Consider the following 25,972-nt stretch of genomic DNA (forward strand, 5'->3'; position numbering starts at 1 on the left):
GGGCCCGCGCAGTGGTATTAGCATACAGCCTGTATAAAAAGCGCCGCTCTCGGTCAAACAGCTCATTCGTTACTGCAGAGTATCGAGGAACGAAAATGCCTGAACCCGCCAAGTCGGCGCCCAAGAAGGGCTCCAAGAAAGCCGTGACCAAGACCGCCGGCAAGGGCGGCAAGAAGAAGAGAAAGACCAGGAAGGAGAGCTACGCTATCTACGTGTACAAGGTGCTGAAGCAGGTCCACCCCGACACCGGGATCTCGTCCAAGGCCATGAGCATCATGAACTCGTTTGTCAACGACATCTTCGAGCGCATCGCAGCCGAGGCATCTCGCCTGGCACACTACAACAAACGCTCCACTATCACTTCCAGGGAGATCCAGACCGCAGTGCGCCTCCTTCTCCCCGGTGAGCTGGCCAAGCACGCAGTGTCTGAGGGCACAAAGGCCGTCACCAAGTACACGAGCTCAAAGTAAACTGACTGCATCTCATACGTCAACACAACGGCTCTTTTCAGAGCCACACACTAAACTGACGAGCAGAATTCCAACTATTAAACATGCAGCTCACTGTTACAACTACTGTAATCGCGGATGTGCACCTTTGTGTCACTGGGTGCTATCAATCCGCTGTACCGACCCCCAGTCAACAGAAATGTGTTCCGGTTTTTACTTTGTAGTCACTTTGTCTTTCTACGAACACAATTAATGCGACTTTTTATTTAACACTTGGTTTTAGTTCAAAGTGTACTTTTCTTCTGATATGCAAAGTTGAGCAGTCATTAGATTAAAATGCTTTGGCACAAAACTAGTAGCAACAAAGCATTTTAATTGTTTTTTTCCCTCACTTATGGTGCCCCTGGATGGATGACACTGTTAGCATTTGCCTATACCACAGGCAGGCCCTGCTGTGTCCTTCACATCCAGCTTTCTGCAATTCCCAGAGGAATTTCCATCAAAGCTTTCTTCAATCTAACTCCTAATTTGATGGCTCCATAGCCACCTTTTATATAATGCAACTATTGTAGTAAGTGCTGTGCATAAGATGGAGGAGTTGTACAGGAGGTAGGAATGATTTCCTGTGGTGTTCAGAGGGGATTTTTGGTCATCTCAGACTCTCACTAAACACACTCCGGTGACTGGTCAGCACATGATGGTGTGGGTCAGGGGTATTGTTCAGGATTTGACTTATGCACAAAAAAAACTGTGGTCACATATTTTTCAGTAGGTGGGATAACAGAATCCTCCAGAAAGAGGAGCAGATATATACTGGGCATGAGACAAGCTTTATTAGTGCCAGAGCTGGGAAATGCACCCACATGGGCAGAGCAGGATAAAATAAATAACAAATAATAACAACAACCTTATTACGATAATAATAAATAGAATAGATACATGGATAAAATAATTTTTGACTAATAGCGAAAGAGAGTGATTAACAGTGAGATGGCTGGGTGTTTTTAGCAGGTATTGAGTATTACACATTGAGATACTCAGTGATCAGTTTGTGGATGTGTGTAGTCACGTGTTCATTCACTGCTGTTGTTTATTGTAGAGTCAGTAACTGTAGAAGGAAACTGAGTCAATGCAGACTAAGAGATCAGAGCCAAAGTGTGGAAGCGAGCTGCTGTAAGGTCACTAATGAAGCTTCTGTACAACAATGTGAGTGAAACTGTGCTTTGGTTAGAAGTGAGCAGCTGTCACACAAGTCTCGCTGCTCCGTGGGCCTGCAGCAGCATCGGTGTGTTTGCTGGGAGCTCGCAGCGTCACTTTGTCCCAAAGCTGCGCTCACCAGATGCTGCTTTTAACTCGGAGTGTGTGAACAAACATGTGTATCAGCTGGAAAAGGCTTTTTACGGAGCTCTGCTGCGGCTCCACCGGTTTCAGCAGAGAAAAGAGTCCAAGAAGCCGCCGAGCAGCGCTGACCTCCGCACCGAGTCACTGAGCTTTGGGAGCTCCACGAACCGAGAGCAGAGAGCACGAGAGCCCGACACGAGGCCTGCACGACGAGACACAAGCCCGCTGTGGACTGCTCCACTGTCGACCTGCAGTGCTGCTCACACACTCACTTTAAGCTCTTTGATCCCGAGACACGAAACACAAAATGAAGCTTTGCGAGACACGCGAGAGCTGCGCGCGCTGCCTTCACTCTCCACGGTTCTCATGATGCGTTTAAGTGCAGCGTGGCGCTTCCGACTTGCCATCACTGTACCGTGAATCTCGATCAGACGCGAAAGAGGAAAATGTCCGAGGAAGCTCCCGCACCTGCTGTCGTCCCGGCCAAGGCGGCCAAGAAGAAGAAGACGACGGCTTCCAAGCCCAAGAAGGTCGGCCCCAGCGTGGGCGAGCTGATTGTGAAAACCGTGGCCGCTTCCAAGGAGCGCAGCGGCGTGTCCGCAGCCGCGCTCAAGAAGGCTCTGGCTGCCGGAGGCTACGATGTGGACAAGAACAAGGCCCGCGTAAAGACCGCCATCAAGAGCCTGGTGGCGAAGGGCACTCTGGTGCAGACCAAGGGCACCGGGGCCTCCGGATCCTTCAAGATGAACAAGAAGGTTACTGAGAGCAAAGCCAAGAAGCCCGCAAAGAAAGCCGCTCCTAAAGCCAAGAAGCCCGCCGCGGCCAAAGCCAAGAAACCGGCAGCAGCTGCTAAGAAGTCGCCCAAGAAGGCAGCAGCAGCAGCTAAGAAGCCCGCAGCCGCTAAGAAGTCGCCAAAGAAGGCCAAGAAGCCCGCAGCGGCGGCCAAGAAAGCGCCCAAAAGCACCAAGAAAGCAGCAAAGAGCCCCAAGAAGGTGCTCAAGAAGGCTCCCGCACCAAAGAAATCCCCCGCCAAGAAGGCCGCCAAGCCCAAAGTCAAGAAGGCGGCCACAGCAGCCAAGAAGAAGTGAGCTGACACCGCTCTCACACTCAACGGCTCTTCTCAGAGCCACCACAGCAACACACAAGAGCTCCTTCCTCTCACTCACTCACCACTCTGTCATTCACAATAATGTCCATGTTATTAAAACACTTTTTTCCCCCTCATTTGTCCTCATTACAATTACAACTTGGATTACTATCATAACTTTTGCACTGTCCACTTCCTGCTGTGACAAAACAAATTTCCCACGTGTGGGACTAATAAAGGTTATCTTATCTTATCATGGTGCACATTAGTGCTGTCTAAGCAAGTCTGCAACTACAAGAATACAAATATTAACAACTATTTACAATCACACCTTCGTAATACAAGCATCACACCACTTTTACTGTGAAACATCATACAAGAAATAAACTTAAGTTAGCAACTACATTTTAAAGTATTCTATTAAACAACACAATACATTCATAGATGCATGTTATTATTCTTGTATGAAATATTGAGTTTTTTAAAAGCCTACACTGGCTGTTGTACTGGAAGTACACTGTATATTTTAATGATACCCAGCTAATATAATCCACTTGAAAAGCTCTAATCTACAACTTTACCTGACGAAATCTAGGCCAGTTGAATTGATATTGTGTGATTCAAGGACACATTTTACTCCAAGCTGAGCCCGTACTGCTATTTATTTTACCATGGAGCTCTGTAGCGTGAAGGATGAGGGGAATTAAATTATTTTCAATTCAATTCAATTTTATTTATATAGCGCCAAATCACAACATAAGTCGCCTCAAGGCGATTTATGTTGTTATTTGGCAACACAACTCCTATAATAACACAATAAAACCATTCTGTTAATAATTTGTAGGTTTAAAAAACTATATATTATTTCAAAATATAGTCTTGAGTTTACTTCTTGACCTCACCGATTCTTTGGATATCCCAGCTGAAGAAGAGTCCGGGGCTGCCCTGTGTCCCCCTCCACTGTCCTCTTCCCAGGTTAGTAACTGTGGCTTCTTGTTCTTGGCTGAGGCAGATTTCACTCACTTTATAACAGGCAGACCCCCACTGTCAATGCATTTTTCATACTATACAGTTACACACCAAAGTTTATAGCTGAACCAACTGATTTGGCATGTCAGAGGTCAGGGTTCAGCAACTTAATGTCATTCTTGGGAGCTTTAAGGTCGCATGAAAAGCTTTGAGAACAAAAATCCACTATTGTCCTTAAAACAGGTTGACAAAGTCATTCTAACAAAACCCACACTTAGGAATCATTTCCTGTTCTTCTGATCACCAGCTGCCCCCTATTATCCAAGTAAACCTAAACACATTCTATTCTTCGAATTGTTTTATTCTACTCACAATAGACACTAAACCCTAAGCGTAGATGTGACTTTGCAAAATGTCCCAAATTCAGCAGCAGCGCTGAACACGTCGCAAACAGCTGCACATTTTCCTCCACCTGTCCCTCTCCACCTCACGTTGTTATATTTTCCTGTGTTTAACAAGGTTTGAACTGCGTGTTGTCTGTTTCCATGAGCTTAGAAACTGTTTTAATTATAAAGAGCGTGAACCATGATGAGTGTCCACAGTCAGTTAAGCTAATAATTAGTGACATCCAATGTATTCTTAATCAGTAAGATGAGCAATGAGGTTGAACACGACCCCACACCACAACGCAGGAGACAGAGCTTTTTGCTGTAGTTTTATATCAAGACCTAAAGTTTGTTTTATTCACAAAAGAATAGACTAAACGCACACAGCTCTAGTTTTTTTTTTGAAGGTGGATTTCAGTCCGTGACTAAGATGACATGAACGTACACTTCAAAGTAAATCAAGATGCATAATCTACATTTCCCAGGACACAAGTTGTTACAAACACTAACAGAAAGAAGGATGTTTGCTTAGAGAGAAGTGTGTGGCTCTTAAAAGAGCCTTTGTTGTTGGTGAAGCCGAGCGCTTTGCGTTTACTTGGCCTTGGCGGGCTTCTCGGTCTTCTTGGGCAGCAGCACAGCCTGGATGTTGGGCAGCACACCACCCTGAGCGATGGTGACTCCCCCCAGGAGCTTGTTGAGCTCCTCGTCGTTGCGCACAGCCAGCTGCAGGTGACGTGGGATGATGCGAGTCTTCTTGTTGTCGCGGGCTGCGTTGCCAGCCAGCTCCAGGATCTCAGCGGTCAGGTACTCGAGCACAGCCGCCAGGTAAACAGGAGCGCCGGCTCCCACACGCTCGGCATAGTTACCTTTACGCAGCAGCCTGTGGACACGACCCACGGGGAACTGAAGCCCGGCACGGGATGAGCGGGTCTTGGCCTTAGCTCTGGCTTTGCCTCCGGTCTTTCCGCGCCCACTCATTTTGACAGGTTCTTTTCTTCGTAGTATCGAGACTAAGAGAAAATGTGGCCCGATCAGCTCAAAGCCTCGCTTATATTTCCGCAGAGCGCGCGCAGCTTCGTCACGCACCAATCGCAGAGAGACTTGCGGCAGCGCGCAACATCAATGCACTTTTCTCCAATGAGCAGCACACACGAGGCGGGCGGTGCTCCACGTGGAGCCCGTCACCAATCACGAGCCGGAGCGGCACCGCGTCACAGCCAGTCACACAGTATAAGAGCAGCGAGTCTCCTCTGTTCGCTACATTTTCTGCTCTTATCACAGGGAAAGAAAAGTAAGGAAGAATGGCAAGAACAAAGCAGACCGCTCGCAAATCCACTGGCGGCAAAGCCCCCAGGAAGCAGCTAGCCACCAAGGCCGCCCGTAAGAGTGCCCCGGCCACCGGAGGCGTCAAGAAGCCCCACCGTTATAGGCCTGGTACTGTGGCTCTGCGTGAGATCCGCCGTTATCAGAAATCCACTGAGCTGCTGATCCGCAAGCTGCCCTTCCAGCGTCTGGTCCGCGAGATCGCTCAAGACTTCAAGACCGACCTGCGCTTCCAGAGCTCTGCTGTCATGGCTCTGCAGGAGGCAAGCGAGGCTTACCTGGTCGGACTCTTCGAGGATACCAACCTGTGCGCCATCCACGCCAAAAGGGTCACCATCATGCCCAAAGACATCCAGCTGGCTCGCCGCATCCGCGGAGAGAGAGCTTAAGCTGCACGCTCTCCTACCAACAACGGCTCTTTTCAGAGCCACCTCACTCACACCAAGAGCTCGGTCCAGTAGTAGTAGCAGCTCATACTCGCACTTATATCTTCATGCTCTTTCTATTCTAGAAACTACAGTCGGCATGAACATGGAATTCACCGACTTCCATTACAAAACGGTTTTTTTTTTTTAAATTTTTCTTTTTTTTTTTTTTTTTTTAAAAGCATGAATTGTTGTATGCTGTTGTAATGGCTTCCTCCTTTAATTATTCACGTATTTTCTTTTTTTTTTTAAACTTTATTTACATATAAAATGCACATGCACATACAATTACATATACAAAACCATGAGCACATACAACAAGGAGGAAAATCTGAGTCCACACAACGTTTACAGTTTTAATTCGTTCCAGGGGAAAACTTTCCCAAGTTTCAGGTCCATTGTTCGTCTTCTCCGCAGGTCTGTAATGATATGTTTACTCACCACATCACTACTTATCTTTTGTTCAAGTACTCCTTTGGCACGGGTTTTCCAAATACGTGTGTTTATTACACACATTACTAACCAAAAGAGTCTCCTTTTGTCTTCACCCATTTTTTCTTTAAACAAACCATATTTAACTGCTTTAATATTAACATCCACATCATAGCCAATCTCTGTCATCTTCTGCCTGATCTCAGTTGTCCTATAACAATCCAATAGAAGATGTTCTAGGGTCTCATCTTCATCACAGTCTGTCATAGGACATTTCATGGTGGTAACAAAACAACTCCACTGTACCACCGCCCTCACAGGGAGGCGCCCGAGCGAGATGAGCCATACCACGTCTCTCATGCTTTCAGATAATATTTTGTCTTGTATATTTTTAACTATTGAAAGGTTTTCATCTTCATTTGCATACTTATATTGAATTACACCTTCATTTTTGGTTTCATTAATTATTTTCCAAAGCTCATCACATTTCAGTGCTTTGTACTAGATGATATGATAGGCCAAGTGCTCTGACGTATAAAGCGTAGACTCCTATTGTTTAAATGTGCTATAAAATACTCTAAACTACACATGTTATTATTGGTTTGCACACTCAGAAAAATTATGGTTCTTAAATGGTTCTTCAGATGTCTTCATGGTTCTTTAAAGAACCATCATACGTCAAAGAACCTTTTTATTTTGTGGATGGTTCTTCAGCTATTACAAATGGTTCTTTAAAGAACAAAAGGTTCTTCATCCTTAGCAATCTAAGTTTGATGGTGTAAATGGCATAAATATTTATTCACTATAATGAGGCTGTGAATTATACTGTGTGTTTTCTTTGTGTGCATGTGTGTGCAAAGGGGGAGGGCGGGATACCTGGCAATTACCCTTTAAGAGAAGATGGTAGGAAACTGAATATTCAAATAAAAGTTAGAAATATTTGTAAACAGTAGACACAATACACACATTCAAGTACTGTACATTAGTTTTAAATTTTAATAAAGCATTACTATTTTCTACTCCAAGGCATTACTTTTGAGATTATTATATATTTTTGAAAATATAGTATAATGATAATACTAGTTATTGTAAACTTTACAAACCACCCAGCAGTATGTAAAGTCAAATTATAAAATACAAGTAAATAACAATTGCAGAACAGAATGTCAGTGTAATGGACACAGACTTCGTTTTGACAAAGCGCACTGCTTAGGTAAATGATCTGAGTAGTTGTTCATCACTGATCAATTTGTTAATATGTGTTTCGAGCCAAATAAATGACAGGGAGAGAGAGAGTGACGTCAGAACACGTCATACTATAACCTACAGGGAGCGGACGGAGGGGGTCAGTCGTTGGGATGCGCATGCGCAGACAGAGTGTGCGAGCGGCGGGCCTTGACCTTTCGGGGAAAAAAACCTCACGGACGGTGACAGCGAAACGGATAACAGTCTTCAGTACCTGCTGGACTTTGAAGCTGTGGATTCTGGGACTGTTGGAAAAGGTAAAACATTTTCATTAAAACCTTATTACGGTTTTATTTTTGTTACTCGTCATTGTAGCTTGCTGTTAATGTTGTGCTAACAGTAGCGATTAGCTAGATACGTTAGCCGTTGAGGTCAACGCAATTTAGTATCCAACGGTTTTCCTAACAAAACCACTGTCATAATTAAGTGAAGCTGCTCCCAGCTAATTTGAACCTTTGGCTTATAAAATATGTGGTTCAATTGCGTGCTGCGTACATAACCTAATGTCGGCTAGACCGAAATTAAAATGTAATATATTGTTAAAGTCACTAAAATGGCGCCTGAAGCCTGTTGTGACGTGAGCGCTGTGTCTGCTCTAGAAACTCTGAAATTCTGTAGATCTGAGCCGTACATTAAATACTCACATGAACCTGTACCTTGAATTCTGTATGAGCTTTATAAAATACAGCTATGCATAAGAGTTTTGAATGAATAATTCGATTAGATAACTCTTTATTGTCTAATCAAATTATATAGAAATGAATAGAAATGTGACATGAGAAGGTGTGTCTTTGACTGTTCCTGCATAACTTAGTTTCGGACTAGTTGACAAGTTATGCTCCGGTCATTTGATGTTTCCAAGATAGATGTTCTTTTGTAGTATAGTTAATTTTTTTGTATATTTCATTTATCCACCATCATACATACAAGCTAAGAAGAGGTCGTTATACTAACAAGAGGTATCAACGCTGGGCCAAAGTTCAGCACATGGTTAAAGTTTGTAATCCAGCCAGGGTGTAAATATCACTCAGCTGAAGCAGGTAGCATCAACACATAAATCTACTCTACCTGGCTTAAATCACAAGAGCACCTCTGACCAAAAAGCTGTAGATTTTTCTTGTTTGCACAAATTAATCCAGATTCACATTAATTGTGTTCACAGCTCCAACAAAATGAGGAAGAGGAGAAACACAATTAGGTTGAATTACAATTGGATGGAAGGCGAGGACAAGGAGAAGGAAGCTTAGGATGAGGAGGAAGAGAAGCAGCAGGAGCATCTTTAGGGATCCCTATGATGTCATTGAGGTTTGTTTCATTAATATGGTCCTCTCACAAAGAAAGATGACTTGTTTTAGTTCACGTACTTCCTGTATTAAATAGTGATGTGCAAAATGTTGTGGAAAACCATGGAGCAGGCACGTATAGGGCATCTGCAGGTAAATGAACATCAAATCTCTAAGACAGACTGAAATCTGTATATTTATCACCTTATGATAAAACCCATGTCAGCCATTGGTTTATGGACTTTGTATTTTGAAGCCTCAACATTTGCTTTATTGCTGTTGCTATGTTGGGACCATATTAGGATGAGGGATCAGAATCTGGAGTCATGCACACTATTGTTTCATTTAGTGTGTATCCATAAGATTCGTACAGCAGATCCAAGTTGTGCCTTGAAAACAGGAAAGTCGTCTGCATAGAGGAGAACTGTAATAGCAGGCTTGTACAAAGTGAGGCTTTGTGCTCTCGTTTTACTTCTGTCACCCTGTTTTGATGCAGAATTCACTTGAAATCAGGCAAGAACTGGACTTATTTTTTATAATGTGTTCTTGTGAATTGATTGTGTATCGCATATGTTTGATTTGACTTTCTGCAAGACAACAGTCGTCCACTGGCCAAAAAAGTTTTCCAAATACCTCCACGTGATCTAGCCTGGATTTAGAAAAGAATAGCAAAAAAAATCTGCACCTCCTGCTTCAGATGAAATTTGTGTTTCTGTGTTCAGAGGCAGCGGTGAGAGGGGAGACCTCAGCTCATCCAGCTGGAGAGCCTGACCAGGAGGAGTCGAACATTAACTCAGCTCTTCCAGGGCACCCTGCAGACTCGGCTGCTGGCATCGGCGAGGGATGACGTGAACGCCAAACTGGAGTCCATCACAGGTCAACTGCAGGTATGCGAGTCAGACCTTCTGAGGAGGGTTTCACTTTTCTCTCTTCTTTATAATTGACTCTTTTCTCTCTCTTTCAGCTCCTTGTCTCAGAGTGGGAGGGATTTGAAGCACAAAGGGAGGAGCTTGTCGTTTGGTTGGCTGATATGGATGTCCGCCTGAGTGAGGTTGACCAGCTGACAGGAAACACCAGGAAACACCAGTGAAAAACTGAAACAACTGCAGGTGTGGGCTTGTTTTGATATGACATATGTTTGATATGAAACATACGTCAGAGACATTGTCCTAAACTGGACTAACAAAGGACCATGAGTACAACATGAAACGTACATTACATAGCGTAAGGCTGAAGTTCATTGATCATTTTAATCATAAACTTGTTGTTGAAATATTTTTACTGAACATGCAAACATCTGCTGATGAAAATGTGTTGATTTATTGGTCTGTTATGAAGCTATTTCTAATGTGTTTTATCACTTTCTGATGTTTTATTAATTAAACAATACATGTATTATTTGTTGTGTTATCTGTAGCTATAGTATTTATATATATTTATTTATAGTATAGCAAATATATTTAATTATTACTGTTTAAAACACTAATATGTGACATGTATTAGTAGTGATGTTGTGCTGAGGGTTAAAATGCCTTTTTGTCTTTTGGTTACTACAAAATGACAATAAACCATTAATATATGTCTTTGCTGTGCTCGTATTTATTTTGCCCTACTCAAATTCAATTTATGATGCATTTTATTTTGAAAGATTTAAAATGGTTTTTTAAAGAACCACTCAAAAAAGGTTCTTTAAAATGGTTCTTTTAAAGAACCATTTGAAGGACCTTTTTAAAAATGGTTCTTTAAAAGAACCATTTTTAAAAAGGTTCTTTGAAAAACCATTAAAGGTGCCCCAAAGAACCATTTCTTGATGGTTCTTTGGGGCACCTTTAAAGGTTCTTCAATGAACCACTGAAAGAAATGGTTCTTCAAAGAACCATTGTTTGAAAGGTTCTTTTATGGCATCAGTCTAAAGAACCACTTTTGGTTCCAGTTGGCACCTTTATTTTTCTGAGTGCAGAGGCTGTTAAAATGTTATCTAACGTTAACATGTTGGTGACACAATTTCATCCTAATGGTACTCACATATTCATAGGGTTCATTTTTGAGACAAATATCAAGATCTGCACAAACTGACAGAAACACTGAAGCAGCTACCCATTTTATTCTTGTCATCTATGTCCTATTGTCAGGTGACAGAAGAACCAACACAGTGTCCTATAACTGAAGTAATGTTGTTAAGTCCTTAAAGTCATATTCTTTTATTGTCATGATTGTATTTCAAGCTTTTTTTATTTTTGTATACCTGATTTATATGGAATATGACTGAAGTAAACTAAAGTCTAAAATTCTTAGTCGGTCATTTGTTCAATAGTAATTAAACATTAAGTAATTCACAAACTATGAATTGTACTTTTTAAATTGTTTAAAAGCATGTAGAATAGCAAATGTAGGAAAGTATATTTCTCCTTTTTTTCTTTTTTTTTTTTTTCTTTACCTGGAAGCACGTCAACGTAGACAATCTGGCAAAACTTCTTGTTTGCGATGTGGGTCATTTCATCACAGAGCATTAACAGTTGCCTTTGATATTTTGTTTGCAGTTTAAACAGACATGTTGGTGAAAATAAAATTTCAGGCACACATCAGGAAGAGGCTTCAAAAGCTTCATAGGGCTTCATCCACGCATGTCCACCCTCTACTACAGCGGTCCCCAATCCCAGTTGACGTGGGCCGGTGTCCCTGTAGGTTTTAGATGTCCTTGATCCATCACAGCTGACTTAAATGGATAAATTACCTTCTCAACATGTCTTGAAGTTCTCCAGAGGCCTGGTAATGAACTAATCATGTGATTCAGGTGTGTTGATCCAGGGTGAGATCTAAAACCTGCAGGGACACCGGCCCTCGTGGACTGGGATTGGGGACCCCTGCTGTACTAGATCAAAGGTGGGTTGGTTATCTTAAAAAAAAAAGACATACTACATAAGCACTAGTGATGTGTCGGTTGCGAACGAAATGGCTCTTAGAGCCGGATCTTTGACGTGAACGATGCGAGCCGGCTCCTTATCGCAAGATGTGGGTTGTTTTCTCTCTCTCTCTCTCTCTTTCACTTTTCTTATGATTGTGGGTTGTGCTTTGCGCTGGGAAGGAGGGGAGGGCGGTAGTCACAATCTCAGTAGCACAGGAACAGATCAGGAGGAAGAGAGGGGGAAAGAGAGCCACGGACAACAACGTCACATTAGAAAGGTATAGTAATCATCCACAACTATTTTCAGTTGCAGATGATAAAGGATTCAGAAAGTTTATTCATGCAGGTCCATATGACAGAATATATGCATCTTTTTGTTTTCATATTTTAATTTATATTTAATTGTGTTGTGGTTTGCAGTGTTTGGTGTTGTTTCACTTTAAATTTGTTTAAAAGGAAAAAGCTGAAAATGTAAATAGTTAAAAGTTGAACTGAATAGTTGGTTTTTGTAATATATGATTTATTACATTTTATTAGGAGTGAATAAATAAAAGTATATTTACGATGGACCCTAGAGACAAAGCGCATACGAACTCCAAAACATGTAGAAAACACAACAGAAGTGCTCCAGGATGCTCGGCGCGGTGTTGAGCTTTTGTTACCTAGTGGCTACACAAGCCAGGAAGTACTAACGACCGGATTTAGTGTGTGGTAGTAACAGGTAAATGAACATTTTTTTAAAAAATTACTTGAATATATATGAGTGTTTGTGTATAAATACACAAACAATACCCATATGCTTTCATTTCTGTAATTTAAGTGATCTAGGTAGTTCTGTTTCAGAAGTTCAATTAACACTAGGAATATGCTTTGGAGTTTGTACATGCTTTGTCTCCAGGGGCCACTGCACACATATATAAATAAAAAAAAAAACTTTATTTTGCAGTAGTAATTCCTTTTGTGCATAATTTCTCGTTATTGTTAATAAATTAAAGCAACAAAACAACCTGAAGAGCTGGCTCTTTTTAGTTAGCCGAGCCAGAAATCCCATCACTAATAAGTACTTCTGCTTTAAGCGGATTTGTGGCAGAAAGGCATTTACAAATAAACTGATTAATCAGTGAAATCTTTCAGTTTTCTTTTGGGCTACACTCCTGCTATAGGGAAGTTTAATGAAATAGTGGTATTGAATAGGTCTGTAACTTTAAGTTCAGTTTGTGGCTCTGTCAGTTAAGGAGAAAGCACACATGATAAACAGCTTAATTTTATAGACTAGAAAAATGAAGAGTTAATTTTAGGAATCTCAGTTGGTAATTGTTAAGTTATAACGTATTACTTCAGAAGTTGCTTGGGGGATACTGGCAGATATTTTGATAACTTTCAGGACTCGCCTGAATCATGATTTAAAAAAAAAAAAAAAAAAAAAAAAAACCCCCAACAAGATGGCAGAACAAAGCTCTGAAAGTGAAAGTGGGTGGCTCTTAAAAGAGCCGTTTGATGGATTGGAGAGAATGAGTTTACCCGCCGAAGCCGTACAGAGTGCGGCCCTGCCTCTTCAGAGCGTACACCACATCCATGGCGGTCACAGTCTTCCTCTTAGCGTGCTCAGTGTAGGTGACGGCGTCGCGGATGACGTTCTCCAGAAACACCTTGAGCACACCGCGGGTCTCCTCGTAGATCAGACCGGAGATACGCTTCACTCCGCCGCGGCGAGCCAGACGGCGGATGGCCGGTTTGGTGATGCCCTGGATGTTATCACGGAGAACTTTACGGTGACGCTTGGCGCCTCCTTTGCCGAGTCCTTTGCCGCCCTTGCCTCGTCCACTCATGGTTATTGTTTCTTCTCTGAACGAACAAAGTCGAATGAATCTCAACCCCACGGAGCCGTGTTATTATCTGTGCTCGGCGGACGTAAAGGAAAACAGACGGTTCGCTGGACCGCTCGAAGCTCAGTGGCCCCGCCCACTCTTCTATTCTCTAAATGTGGAAATGTTGTCTTTTGTTAATGACAAATTAAGTCTAACGGAAGGGAGGCTCACACCAAATCGCAACTTTCAACCTCAGCTTTAGTGGAAAAGTACTGAGGGGGACACAGGGCAGCCACTGACTCTTCTCCTCCAGCTGGGAGGGCCTTAACACTACAGAACTCCATATGTTCAAATGTACATGAATCAAGATGGTTATGAAACGAGTAATGAAATAAATACATGGTAAAATAAATAGCAGTACGCGCTCAGCTTGGAATAAAATGTGTCCCTCCACTACAACAGCCAGTGTAGGCTTTAAAAATAACAATAGAACTCAATATTTCATACATGAATAATAATATGCATCTATAAATGTATTATGTGTTTAATAGCATATTTTAAAATGTAGTTGATAACTTTTAACAGTGAAGCAAGAGCATGGTGCTGCATATAACAGACAGGACCACAGATGGGTCTAGAAAATGTGCAGCAATTGAATTTATTTCTTCTCTTTAGCTGATAGTTGGTGGGGCCCAGGTACACTGTAACTGCATCTGTACCAGTTTTTCTGCACTCCAGCCTTTTCGCACAGTGGAACAAATTCTCTTAATTCCAAATGCCATAAAAATGGAAAAGGGTTACCTTAAACGGATCATGTTGCTAATTTGTAAGTTCATAAGCATTTTTTCTTTCCATTTCATAATCAATTCTACTCCAGGTCAAAGATATGTATAGGAAAATTTCCCTAATATGATATCATTTATAAGAAATACCCATCTAGCGAATAATTGTGTAAGTGCATGGAGGTGGGACCTCACAGCAGAAGCAGAAAACTGCAACCAGATGAATACAGACGACTGAAACGATACAGACACGACCATGCAATGAAAAGCTGCAACATGAATGTTGCTACTAATTTTGTGCCAAAGCATTTTAATCTAATGACTGCTCAACTTTGCATATCAGAAGTAGTATACTTTGAACTAAAACCAAGAGTTAAATAAAAAGTCGCATTAATTGTGTTCGTAGAAAGACAAAGTGACTACAAAGTAAAAACCGGAACACATTTCTGTTGACTGGGGGTCGGTACAGCGGATTGATAGCACCCAGTGACACAAAGGTGCACATCCGCGATTACAGTAGTTGTAACAGTGAGCTGCATGTTTAATAGTTGGAATTCTGCTCGTCAGTTTAGTGTGTGGCTCTGAAAAGAGCCGTTGTGTTGACGTATGAGATGCAGTCAGTTTACTTTGAGCTCGTGTACTTGGTGACGGCCTTTGTGCCCTCAGACACGGCGTGCTTGGCCAGCTCACCGGGGAGAAGGAGGCGCACTGCGGTCTGGATCTCCCTGGAAGTGATAGTGGAGCGTTTGTTGTAGTGGGCCAGGCGAGATGCCTCGGCTGCGATGCGCTCGAAGATGTCGTTGACAAACGAGTTCATGATGCTCATGGCCTTGGACGAGATCCCGGTGTCGGGGTGGACCTGCTTCAGCACCTTGTACACGTAGATGGCGTAGCTCTCCTTCCTGGTCTTTCTCTTCTTCTTGCCGCCCTTGCCGGCAGTCTTGGTCACGGCTTTCTTGGAGCCCTTCTTGGGCGCGGACTTGGCAGGTTCAGGCATTTTCGTTCCTCGATACTCTGCAGTAACGAATGAGCTGTTTGACCGAGAGCGGCGCTTTTTATACAGGCTGTATGCTAATACCACTGCGCGGGCCCTCGGATCTCATTGGTGGAGCCGCACAGTGGGCCGGACGTTGTGTTGGAGGGAGTTTGTGAACTTTGCTGAAACAGGCGCGCATCTAACAAAGACAGTGGGCTGTGTGATTGTGTCCTCGTTTGCTGACAGTCATTTGTTCTAAATGAGCAGTACATGTAGAGCTCTGTGTGGCAGATATGGATGTGTTAGTAGCAGTAATGTCTTCGGACAACAATGCAATCATTTTAATAACAATTCTGCCTTGTTTCATGTTTCTGTAGCGCCCATGTAACATGGTGATAGTCACAGTTTACGCTCACCAGCACACAGCTTTAAAACTGAGTTTTAGCTCTCAGTGGAGATTAAACACTGGGCATAATTAGGTAACTGCATAGTTTTACTGAAGTCTAATGTCTCACTGGAGCACACATATTAGACTGAACCCCCTCTCTCTATATATATAGTGTACAGGAACATCTGTGCCAAGTATAACCTGGAAGTCCCGAGGTCAAAATGGGAGATGCCCCCAAGGGTGGTGGAGAATGACCGAGCTAAGATCCTGTGGGACTTCCAGATACAGACGGACAAAATGGTGGTGGCTAACCAACCGGACATAGTGGTGGTAGACAAACAGAAGAAGACGGCCGTAGTGATCGATGTAGCGGTTCCGAATGACAGCAACATCAGGAAGAAGGAACACGAGAAGCTGGAGTTGGTTAAAAAATATCTAAACTTTGTTGCTGTTGTTCTAAAGGAATAAACAATGCAAAGAATTATTTCTTAAATTGCAGTTTTCTTGGTGTGAACCTCAAAGGGTTAATGCTTGAAGTGGTTACTCTCTAAGGATGTAAGCTGTACGGAGTACTGCACATGTAGCTTTGAATGATTCTTAATGAGGTATTGCTCATAGACTGTTTTTTTTCTTTTTACCTTAGTATTTAATAAAAACTCGGTAAAATAAACAAACAAACAAACAAACAAACACACACACACACAGAGTCAGTTCTAAAATTATTGATCAGTGAAAACATTAAACATAACTTTGAACTTAAGCTGCCAAATGGCAGCTTAAGTTTTGAACATAAGAACTGAGCTGACCAAAGTTTGTTTAGTTGCAGAAGTTCTTTCAAGCACTAAGCTGCCAGATTTAGCACCTTCTTCCTTTATGTTCTCTCAGCATTGTTGGTGATCAAAACATTGACATGTGTCACTGTGTGGCAGAGTCTGTCAATGGTTGTTCAGAAAAATAAAAAATCACTACTGAGAACTCATAAATGAGAAGCGTGGGGCGCTGGTTTGGCTTACAGGTTGAGCAGGTCACAATATTCTGTAAAGATAAATGCAGGACAACCTTTGGTTAAGATTGCTGGTTTTAGGAGTTATTTTGTTGCAGAAGTGATAGTGTTCTCTTCTTGCATTGATGATTGCACGGTTGATCTGGAGCATTATCATTTGCAGGTTCAGTGGAAATAGTTCCAGTGATTCATTGTATATGTTGCAGTAGTTGCAAAATCTACAAGGAAGGTGCTGCAGCTCCTGAGGTGGTTTATTACAGGCAGCTTTAGGAGTTCCTGTCTTGTGTTTTAAGTGTTGTATTTAAGGGTTTAGTTAAGATGCAAACGTTGTGATCTGCAGTTGTAGGTATTGCTATGGTTTAAGGTTTATTTAATTGCACACAGCAAATCCAGCATGTCCAAATTAACACTGTCGGATTTGATTTCAACACTATTAAGGTGTCTATATGGGTCCACACCAGAGAGTGTTAATTTTTTTATTTTTTTAACTTTTTTCCTTTTTATTTTCACAAATAGTACATAATTACATAACATAATACAGTGTACAATTCAAAACCAAAAAATAAACAAACAGACAAACAAACATAAAACAAACAACAAACTGATAACTAAAACACAAAAAAAAAAATAAAAAAAAAATATATATATATATATATATATATATATATATAATTCATTCTAAAAAGCGGGAATGTTACTGTTCTGAACTTCTAGAAATTTCTTTTGGAAATAAACATTTACTAAAAAGATGCAATGGTTTTTGAAAACATTTATTCTGAACTGTGCACCACAATTTCAAAACATTTTCTGAAAGATGTAACAGTATACATGTTCTCACTTTCATTAGAATTTTGTTTATCAAAAGGTCTGACATGGTAAATGCAAATAACAGCATTCTCATCACTTATTTCTTCAATACAATATGCATGTCCTTCATTCATCCCTTTGTGGAACTTCAACGCACTTCTGCTCTCCCCCATATTCCATCTTCACAAGCATATCCTGTGCGGCGATTGAATAAAAATTAGTTGACACTAATTAATGGCACAAATAATCCAGTAAACAATTGCAGCACAGTAAAAAAAAAAGGAATCCTCTTTGAGCCATTACTTGTGTAAAGTATTTTCCCAAAAGACAAAGACACAGGCAACGGGTAATACTGAACTAAATGTAAAACCTCAACCTTTTTAATTTTTACCTAAACCGTGTGCACAAAACTCTGGAGGGATCTATGCTAACGTAGAACCCAGTCAGGACGCCTGCTACTGCTGTTTGCTCGTTTTTGTTTTTTTTATGGGCGATCGTTTTCAGGCTTCAAGTAGCACCATTATACCAACATTTCACATTCTAGACATTGTTTTAGGTGTGTTTGACCAAAGGTTTGACTGAAAATTCACATGCAAGCTTTTTTTCAAGGCTGTGGTATTTGCCCGCAAACAATACCTTTCAGCTAGCTAAAACAGAATATTATGCTATCAGCGAGCAACATGGCTAATGCCTTTCACACAGCTTTGTCTCAACTCCAAAGAGCCACAGAAGTAAAAGCTCATAATAACAATTGAAACAATCTTTGAAAAAATGACTTGCCAAGCATGGCAAACAACTCAAATATGTAGAGCAAAATGTTCTGAAACGGCTTCACTTCAGCTTCGATTGGAGCCGTGCTGGGGGCGGAGTCTGTGAATTTACTCTGTTGGTGTCATAGCCCCTCTAGGAGTTCAGAGTTAAGAGGTCAAGAGTTAATGTTTCCATTTTAACACCTCCAGATTTGACAGAGAAACACTCATTTTTAACACTCGATTTTAACTACTATCATTTTACACCTCAGAGTTACATTAAAAGAATGTGACTCTGCTTAGAGTAAAATTAACTCTACTTTTGCAAGAAGACTATTAACACCAAAACATTTAACACTTTTGAATTTGCTGTGCAGGTGTTGTTAGTTTATGTGGAGATGTTACTGTTTGTTTGCATGGTTTGTTTAGCTGGGTTTATCAGTGTTACTTGTTGGCAGAAAAGAGCAAATGCATGGCAGTAAATTTAAATACATTATTTTCTCTTATCGTCTTATATAACCAAAGTCCAGTCTTCTACAATTTAAATGAGGGTGACACATCTTGGCAAAGTTCAGAGTGATACATATTTAAATGTAGGGTGTAGGAAACTTTTTTTTTCTGGAGAAAAACACCATGTTTACAGCTTTAGTGGAGCAGCTGAAGAAGACTGGACTCCAAGCTGCTCCAGCTGATCTCTGCTGGACCTGAAAATGTGGCCTGTGATGTTTGTACTGGGAGGAAGCTGAAAGCCATCAAGTCCTGTTTATCTTGTCCAGCCTCTTACTGTGAGAAACACCTCCAACCTCACTATGATGCAGCTTCAATAAAGAAACACAAGCTGGTGGCCCCCTCCAAGAAGCTCCAGGAGAACATCTGCTCTCGTCATGATGAGGTGATGAAGATTTTCTGTCGTACTGATCAGCATCTGTTAAGCAGGTTTATGTTTTGAGTAGCATTTCTGTTTTTATCGTTTTTTTGGTTTGTTTTTACTGTTTTGTCATCATTATTGTTGCTTTAATTTTTACCAGGAAAGAAACAGATGCAGGGATGCAGTCGTTGTGGATCTACTTTTACCAAACATCTGCAGCATTTTTACATTTAAAAGAGGTCCAATAAGGATTTCTTGATGATCTCTTTAATTATCTCTTTAAATATTTAAATGTTCACAGTAATATAACATACTTACTGTGTCATTAAAATATATGAATAGAATTTATGTTGTCATCATAAGTTGGAAATCTTGAATTGCTTATTCAATCAATTATTTGAATCTAAAAGTGTTATGATTTATTAATTTATTTTATTTCATATGTATTTTATTTTTTAAAACCTCTCCACATCTTTCAGAATGGAAACACTGATACAGACAGTTTGCAACTAGCTTGATACTCATGTTTGTGCAAATGTAGTCACATGATCACGCTGCTCTAAACCCGTGTAGTCAGTAGATGGTGATGTTGGACTGTGTTTGTCTTTGTGAACGCTGTAACGTCAGAGTTAGGATGTACTTAGTTTAACACAGAAATATGTGTACGAGTTTTAGTTTAATTAATTATAACTGTTATATAAACCTACAGACGTGACATGAAACTAAATGTTATTTCTTGTTTTTTATTTCCTCTTCAGAGCAAAGCTCAATGCACACTCACAGATTACAAAGACTGTAAAACCTGTGCTGTGCCCTTCATTACTGTGCTGTGTAAATATCTGAGCCAACGAAATAAATGACTGCACTGCATTTGATTGGCTGCTGCTTGTTCTGATCGACACCCCCAGAAAGACACAACACAAAGAGCTGCAATACGTACCAGTTATCAATATTCTGATTGGCTGACCTCCATTCCTATTGTCTCTGCTTTCAACCACACAAATTCCCTCACCACCACCTGTCCCCCTTCAGCTAGAAGTGCAAGTTTTGTACCAGATTTCTCTTAAGAAGAGCTGCAAAGTGGAAGCTCACAATGTGTGAATTTGTGACTCGAGAGGGAGAAGTCAGGCTTTCAGGGCCGAGAGGCCAGCATGAAAGTGAACCCACAAGCAGACTCAAGTCACGGCTGTTTCAACCTCAAGCTGATTTTATTAAATACAGAGAGAGAGCTGTAAAATGTTACAAGGAGGAAACGTCTGAGAGGCTGGATCCATTGTAACAGAGGAGACCGGTATTATTTCCAGTGCAGGTGAGTTGTATTGCAAGGAGAGTAAAGAAGATTGCTTCCTTGGCAGGCTGGTGAATCTGGGTTTTGGAGGGAGGGAGACCTTCTTTTCTGGACTGATGGATGGTTACAGTGAGCAGGAAAGCAGGCAGGTGGGTTTCCAGATTCTCCACAGGAAGTTGGGAGAAACGGAGCGACAGAACACAATGTGACAGAAGAAATCCAGATAAGCGTGGAGGTGAGTGGATAATGAGAAGGTGAAATTAAACAGAGGAACACTTGGAGCAAGCAGAACATGGAGGCTGATTTAAAACTACTGTTTAGATGACAATCTGATAAATACTCTGAGGTGGTCCTTAAAACTTCATCGCTGATTGCAGACAATGAGCCGCATGTGGAGAGAGGCAGATGTAGACCCAGAACTTCACCTGGAGGAAGGACCTGAGCTTTGAACAGAGTAAGAAAACATTCCCCAAAACACCACCGACACCCCGGATCATGACACCAGCACTTGTATTCACTGATCTGAGAGGCTGGAATCACAGAGTTGTGGTTCCAAGTAGTAAAAATAATAAATAAGAGTAAAATTTGAATTGCAAGTCTGCAGCTCTCAATATATCTGTGAAAATATCAGTTGATTGCAAATATTTTTTTCCTGTATCTGCGAGTTTAAAAGACAAGAATGTGAAAACATTTTATAAGTGGAAAAAAAAACCCTGTTCTACACATTCTGACTTTTATTCTGTAAATGTTCACATTTTGCAGCATATTTAACTTGATATTCAACGGTGTAAAACACAAAAATACTTGCAGTAAAGATAAAGTCACTGGCTCTGTGTCTGAAAGCCAAATGTCTCATATTTGAAGGATTAATAACTGTGTGATATTTAATGATTTTTGTGTCTGAATGTGAACATTTTTGAAATGAAAAACAATTCATGGTATAATATGTGCCATGGTGTTACAATGTGGCAGCTTTTTTATTTGCTCATCATTTGTATATTATGAATGTAAAAACTGATCTGCTTCCTTTGTTTATGTTCAAAGGGTTAAACAGTGTCTACGTCAAACTGCTCCACTTCCTGGAATGTGTCAAAGCCTGATAACTCCTCCCTCTTCTTCCTGAAACACTGTAAATGTATTTCCTTGTTCCCTCCCCTTTAGATATGCAGTTTGAAGATGGGTATAACAAACATGTTGTAACGTTTCAGAGCCGACAGGCTCCATTCACTACAGAAAAGTATGTTATGAGATCAGAGGTCAGAATGCTTTCCTTTCTGCCAGAGAGAAACTGAGAGGAGCAATGGCACAGAAAGGAGTTCAGCTGGACAAAGAAACAATTTCTTGTTCCATCTGTTTGGATCTACTGAAAGATCCGGTGACTACAGCCTGTGGACACAGCTACTCCATGAACTGTATTAAGAGTTTCTCGGATGAAGAAGACAGGAAGGGAATCCACAGCTGCCCTCAGTGCAGGAAGACTTTCACACCGAGGCCTGTCCTGGAGAAAAACACCATGTTAGCAGCTTTAGTGGAGCAGCCGAAGAAGACTGGACTCCAAGCTGCTCCAGCTGATCACTGCTATGCTGGACCTGAAGATGTGGCCTGTGATGTCTGCACTGGGAGGAAGCTGAAAGCCATCAAGTCCTGTTTAGTCTGTCTGGCCTCTTACTGTGTGAAACACCTCCAACCTCACTATGAATCTCAAGCTTTTAAAAAGCATACACTTGTTAAAACTTCCGTGAAGCTCCAGGAGAACATCTGCTCTCGTCATGATGAGGTGATGAAGATTTTCTGTCGTACTGATCAGCAGAGTATCTGTTATCTCTGCACAATGGATGAACATAAAGGCCATGAAACAGTCCCAGCTGCAGCAGAAAGGACTGAGAAGCAGAAGGAGCTCGAGGTGAGACGACTAAACATCCAGCAGAGAATCCAGGAGCGAGAGAAAGATGTGAAGCTGCTTCAACAGGAGGTGGAGGCCATCAATGGCTCTGCTGATAAAGCAGTGGAGGACAGTGAGAAGATGTTCACTGAGCTGATCCGTCTCATCCAGAAAAGAAGCTCTGATGTGAAGCAGCAGGTCAGATCCCAGCAGGAAACTGAAGTGAGTCGAGTCAAAGAGCTTCAGGAGAAGCTGGAGCAGGAGATCGCTGAGCTGAAGAGGAAAGACGGCGAGCTGGAGCAGCTCTCACACACAGAGGATCACAACCAGTTTCTACACAACTACCCCTCACTGTCAGCACTCAGTGAGTCTACACACTCATCCAGCATCAATATTCGTCCTCTGAGCTACTTTGAGGATGTGACAGCAGCTGTGTCAGAGACCAGAGATAAACTACAGGACATTCTGAGAGAGGAATGGACAAACATCTCACTGACAGTCACTGAAGTGGATGTTTTACTGTCACCAGCAGAGCCAAAGACCAGAGCTGGATTCTTAAAATATTCATGTGAAATCACACTGGATCCAAACACAGCAAACAGACGTCTGTTATTATCTGAGGGGAACAGAAAAGTAACACGAATGAAACAACAACAGTCTTATTCTGATCATCCAGACAGATTCACTGCATGGCCTCAGGTCCTGAGTAGAGAGAGTCTGACTGGACATTGTTACTGGGAGGTGGAGTGGAGAGGGGGAGAAGTTGGTGTTGCAGTCTCATACAAGAATATCAGCAGAGCAGGGACGGGCAATGAATGTGGATTTGGAAACAATGACAAATCTTGGGCATTATATTGTTACACAAACAGATATACATTTATTCACAACAATGTCCCAACTGTCCTCTCAGGTCCTCGGTCCTCCAGAGTAGGAGTGTACCTGGATCACAGAGCAGGTATTCTGTCTTTCTACAGCGTCTCTGAAACCATGACTCTCCTCCACAGAGTCCAGACCACATTCACTCAGCCGCTCTATGCTGGACTTTATATTTGGGGAAATGGAGCCACTGCAGAGTTCATTAAAGTCAAATAGACCTTTGAAATTGTATTCAAATCAATGCAGCACTTTTTCTCTGTTGAATCTTTGTGAACAGATCAGAGTGACATGAGAGAAATTTATTTCAAAACAGTTTCCACTAGACCCCAAAGTAAGTAAAGTAAGTAATTATCATAAACATAATCAAGCAATAATTCAACAGTTTTAGGGTTTCATTGCTTAAACGACAATAACACTGGAACTTTATTTATTTTTATTTCTTTTCTTAAAGATTTGGATTTTATAGGTGGCCAGTCTTATGTAGTTTAAATAGAACAAACTACATATTATGTATGTTGTTCTATTTTCTTTTATTGGCAGGATTTCTCTTCCTTTCTGTTGTTTATTTACTTCCTTTACATAGAAGAAAATATTGTTTTAATACAAGAAGACCTGCACAAAAAGTAGTTCATGTCTCTCAGTCAGTCCAGTTTGTGATGTCTCGTGAACTGAGTAAGATTGATGGAGGGGAGTTTGTGGCAGAAATTAACTGATAGATTAAACGTTGTGAATAATTCTCAAACTGCTTTGACGCTGTGTTGATGAGAGTAAATCTAAGTTTCATAGTCTTTTAAAATCAATAAAATGATGAATTCTGCGATGGTTTTTATCTTGACCTACAGAAAGCTTTTCATACAGTAGATCTGATATGATCTACTATTCAGGAAACTAGAGAAATATGGAATAAGATGTTTAGCCTATTCCTGGTTAGAAAATGGACAAGTGTGAGTGTAACAATCTAAAACCCAAATTATTCTACAATGCATTTGTATACACACTAGAGAAACTAAAGGCAAGCAGTGATGGGAAATATTGCACAACTAAAATTGCTGCTATTGTGTGCAGTTAATTTGCAATATCATCTCTCATGTGGTTATTTCAATGATAGGATGAATGAATTCATAAATTGGTAAACAAACAGACACATTTACTACATTTCATGAACACCAAACGTTCCAGCAAGAGAGCAAATTTGTAGCTAAAACATGATCTAATGTACTAAGCAGGGCCAGATCTACAGTGGTGGCATGTGCCACCTTACATTAACTTCTTTCCACCCTTGGTGCCTCCCCACTTTTGCATGTGAGTATGTCGTTTATTTAAACAAACTAGAATTAACACTTTGAGCCTAGCTAAATTTAACACTGAATATAAATTCAAAAACTGAATATATTTCATATATATTGCAAAGCTGAATATACTGTACTCTCATGCTCATTAATTTGACTATGTTTCCAATAATTTTTGTTCTTTGCTGACTATGAAGAAAAGTTTTATTATATATTTTATTTGTATTTATTATTATTATTATTTTATTTATGTGTTTTAACAGTCTGGGTTGTTTTTGCACAGTAAGTGTTTTCCCTGACAGGTGCAATTATATTTTTTATAGGCAAATTGAGAGTGACTACCAGTATAGTTTAATGTGCAGTTGTACCTAATCAAGTGGCCCATGCATGTAGAAGTTTTTGTCCGTAATTGTAGTTTTTACCACAACATCTAGAATACATCCTACTTATCACTGCATGTGTTGAAATTATGACTAAATCCATCTTTTAAACTTTTCTTCTGTAGGAGACATAACCAATCATCTAAAAATATATAAGGTTAATTTCAATATGGCAAAAAAAAAATGAACATACACAAAGTAAAATTAAATCCAATGTTCATACTGTATAAACCACTGAATACATGAAGTTTACAGGTAGCAACATTCCCAAGATCAAGGTTTTGGTTGTGATATTATTTTCACTCTTCGTGAAATGTTTCTTTGTTCTCTATTATTCGCCTCTGTCAGTGCGCCCCAGGGTGGCTGTGGCTACAATGTAGCTTGCCATCACCAGTGTGTGAATGTGTGTGTGAATGGGTGGATGACTGGATATGTAAAGCGCTTTGGGGTCCTTAGGGACTAGTAAAGCACTATATAAATACAGGCCATTTACCATTTACCATTATTTTAATAGTTTGTATCTCTTTTTGCACTGAGTCCAGTGAAGACGGAGCGCTTCTGACCAGGGGCGATTTTAGCACATTTTAAGCACCCCCAAAGATTTCTTACTTTTTTTGACAATATTTGCCATTTGTGTGACACACTACTAAAAACATAAAAAGCATACAATACCTGGTTGAGCCATAACATTTTAACAACAAATGTATAGATAAACCCCCCCCCCCCCTCCCAAAATGGTTTGTTCCAGCTCCCCCCTGCTCTGGCTCTAGCGGTGTTGCTGCCAGAGCGATTAGTGATGGGATTTCCGGCTCTTTTTAGAGAGCCGGCTCTTTCGGCTCCCAACCGGCTCTTCAGGTTGTTTTGTTGCTTTAATTAATTTATTATTAACAATAATATAAAATTATGTACACAAGGAATTACTAATGTAAAAACAAGTGATTTTATTTACATATGTTTATATATAAATATTTACGGTGGCCCCTAGAGACAAAGCACGTACAAACTCCAAAACACATTTCTAGCGTTAACTG

General features: G+C 40.9%; 7 protein-coding genes and 1 long non-coding RNA gene across 8 annotated transcripts in view; 5 read left to right on the top strand and 3 right to left on the bottom strand.

The window, feature by feature from the left end:
• LOC309701696 (histone H4) overlaps positions 1-13,689 on the bottom strand; it is a 74,857-nt gene extending 61,168 nt beyond the window's left edge. The window contains exon 1 of the mRNA XM_082525854.1: positions 11,860-13,689. Within this exon, the coding sequence (XP_082381980.1) occupies positions 13,363-13,674 (312 nt within the window). The 5' untranslated portion in view covers positions 13,675-13,689 and the 3' untranslated portion in view covers positions 11,860-13,362. The remainder of the gene's footprint in view (positions 1-11,859) is intronic.
• Positions 63-701, top strand: LOC309703829 (histone H2B 1/2). The gene has a single exon (XM_082528749.1). The coding sequence runs from the start codon at positions 96-98 to the stop codon at positions 468-470; it is 375 nt and encodes a 124-aa protein (XP_082384875.1). The 5' UTR covers positions 63-95; the 3' UTR covers positions 471-701.
• Positions 2,237-3,014, top strand: LOC309701689 (histone H1-like; the record flags this gene model as incomplete). The annotated part of the gene is made up of 1 exon (XM_082525847.1): positions 2,237-3,014. The coding sequence occupies one exon, from the start codon at positions 2,237-2,239 to the stop codon at positions 2,876-2,878; it is 642 nt and encodes a 213-aa protein (XP_082381973.1). The 3' UTR covers positions 2,879-3,014.
• LOC309692334 (histone H2A-like) lies at positions 4,529-5,230 on the bottom strand. The gene has a single exon (XM_082510700.1). The coding sequence runs from the start codon at positions 5,208-5,210 to the stop codon at positions 4,824-4,826; it is 387 nt and encodes a 128-aa protein (XP_082366826.1). The 5' UTR covers positions 5,211-5,230; the 3' UTR covers positions 4,529-4,823.
• Positions 5,519-5,980, top strand: LOC309703844 (histone H3.2). The gene has a single exon (XM_082528761.1). It carries the CDS (start codon positions 5,534-5,536, stop codon positions 5,942-5,944), a length of 411 nt encoding a protein of 136 aa, XP_082384887.1. The 5' UTR covers positions 5,519-5,533; the 3' UTR covers positions 5,945-5,980.
• Positions 7,752-10,011, top strand: LOC309700441. The gene is made up of 4 exons (XR_014274667.1): positions 7,752-7,914; positions 8,820-8,962; positions 9,663-9,827; positions 9,905-10,011. It is a non-coding gene; the product is annotated as an uncharacterized lncRNA (long non-coding RNA).
• A 1,138-nt stretch (positions 13,690-14,827) lies between the features above and the next one.
• On the bottom strand, positions 14,828-15,438 carry LOC309701694 (histone H2B 1/2). Its single transcript, XM_082525852.1, has one exon. The coding sequence runs from the start codon at positions 15,430-15,432 to the stop codon at positions 15,058-15,060; it is 375 nt and encodes a 124-aa protein (XP_082381978.1). The 5' UTR covers positions 15,433-15,438; the 3' UTR covers positions 14,828-15,057.
• Positions 15,439-21,794: 6,356 nt separating this feature from the next.
• Positions 21,795-24,629, top strand: LOC309700228 (tripartite motif-containing protein 16-like). Its single transcript, XM_082523676.1, has one exon. The coding sequence runs from the start codon at positions 21,815-21,817 to the stop codon at positions 23,486-23,488; it is 1,674 nt and encodes a 557-aa protein (XP_082379802.1). The 5' UTR covers positions 21,795-21,814; the 3' UTR covers positions 23,489-24,629.
• Positions 24,630-25,972: the final 1,343 nt, after the last annotated feature.

The sequence above is a fragment of the Aulonocara stuartgranti genome, assembly GCF_965226115.1.
Source record: "Aulonocara stuartgranti genome assembly, chromosome: 3".
NCBI classification, from domain to species: Eukaryota; Metazoa; Chordata; class Actinopteri; order Cichliformes; family Cichlidae; genus Aulonocara; species Aulonocara stuartgranti.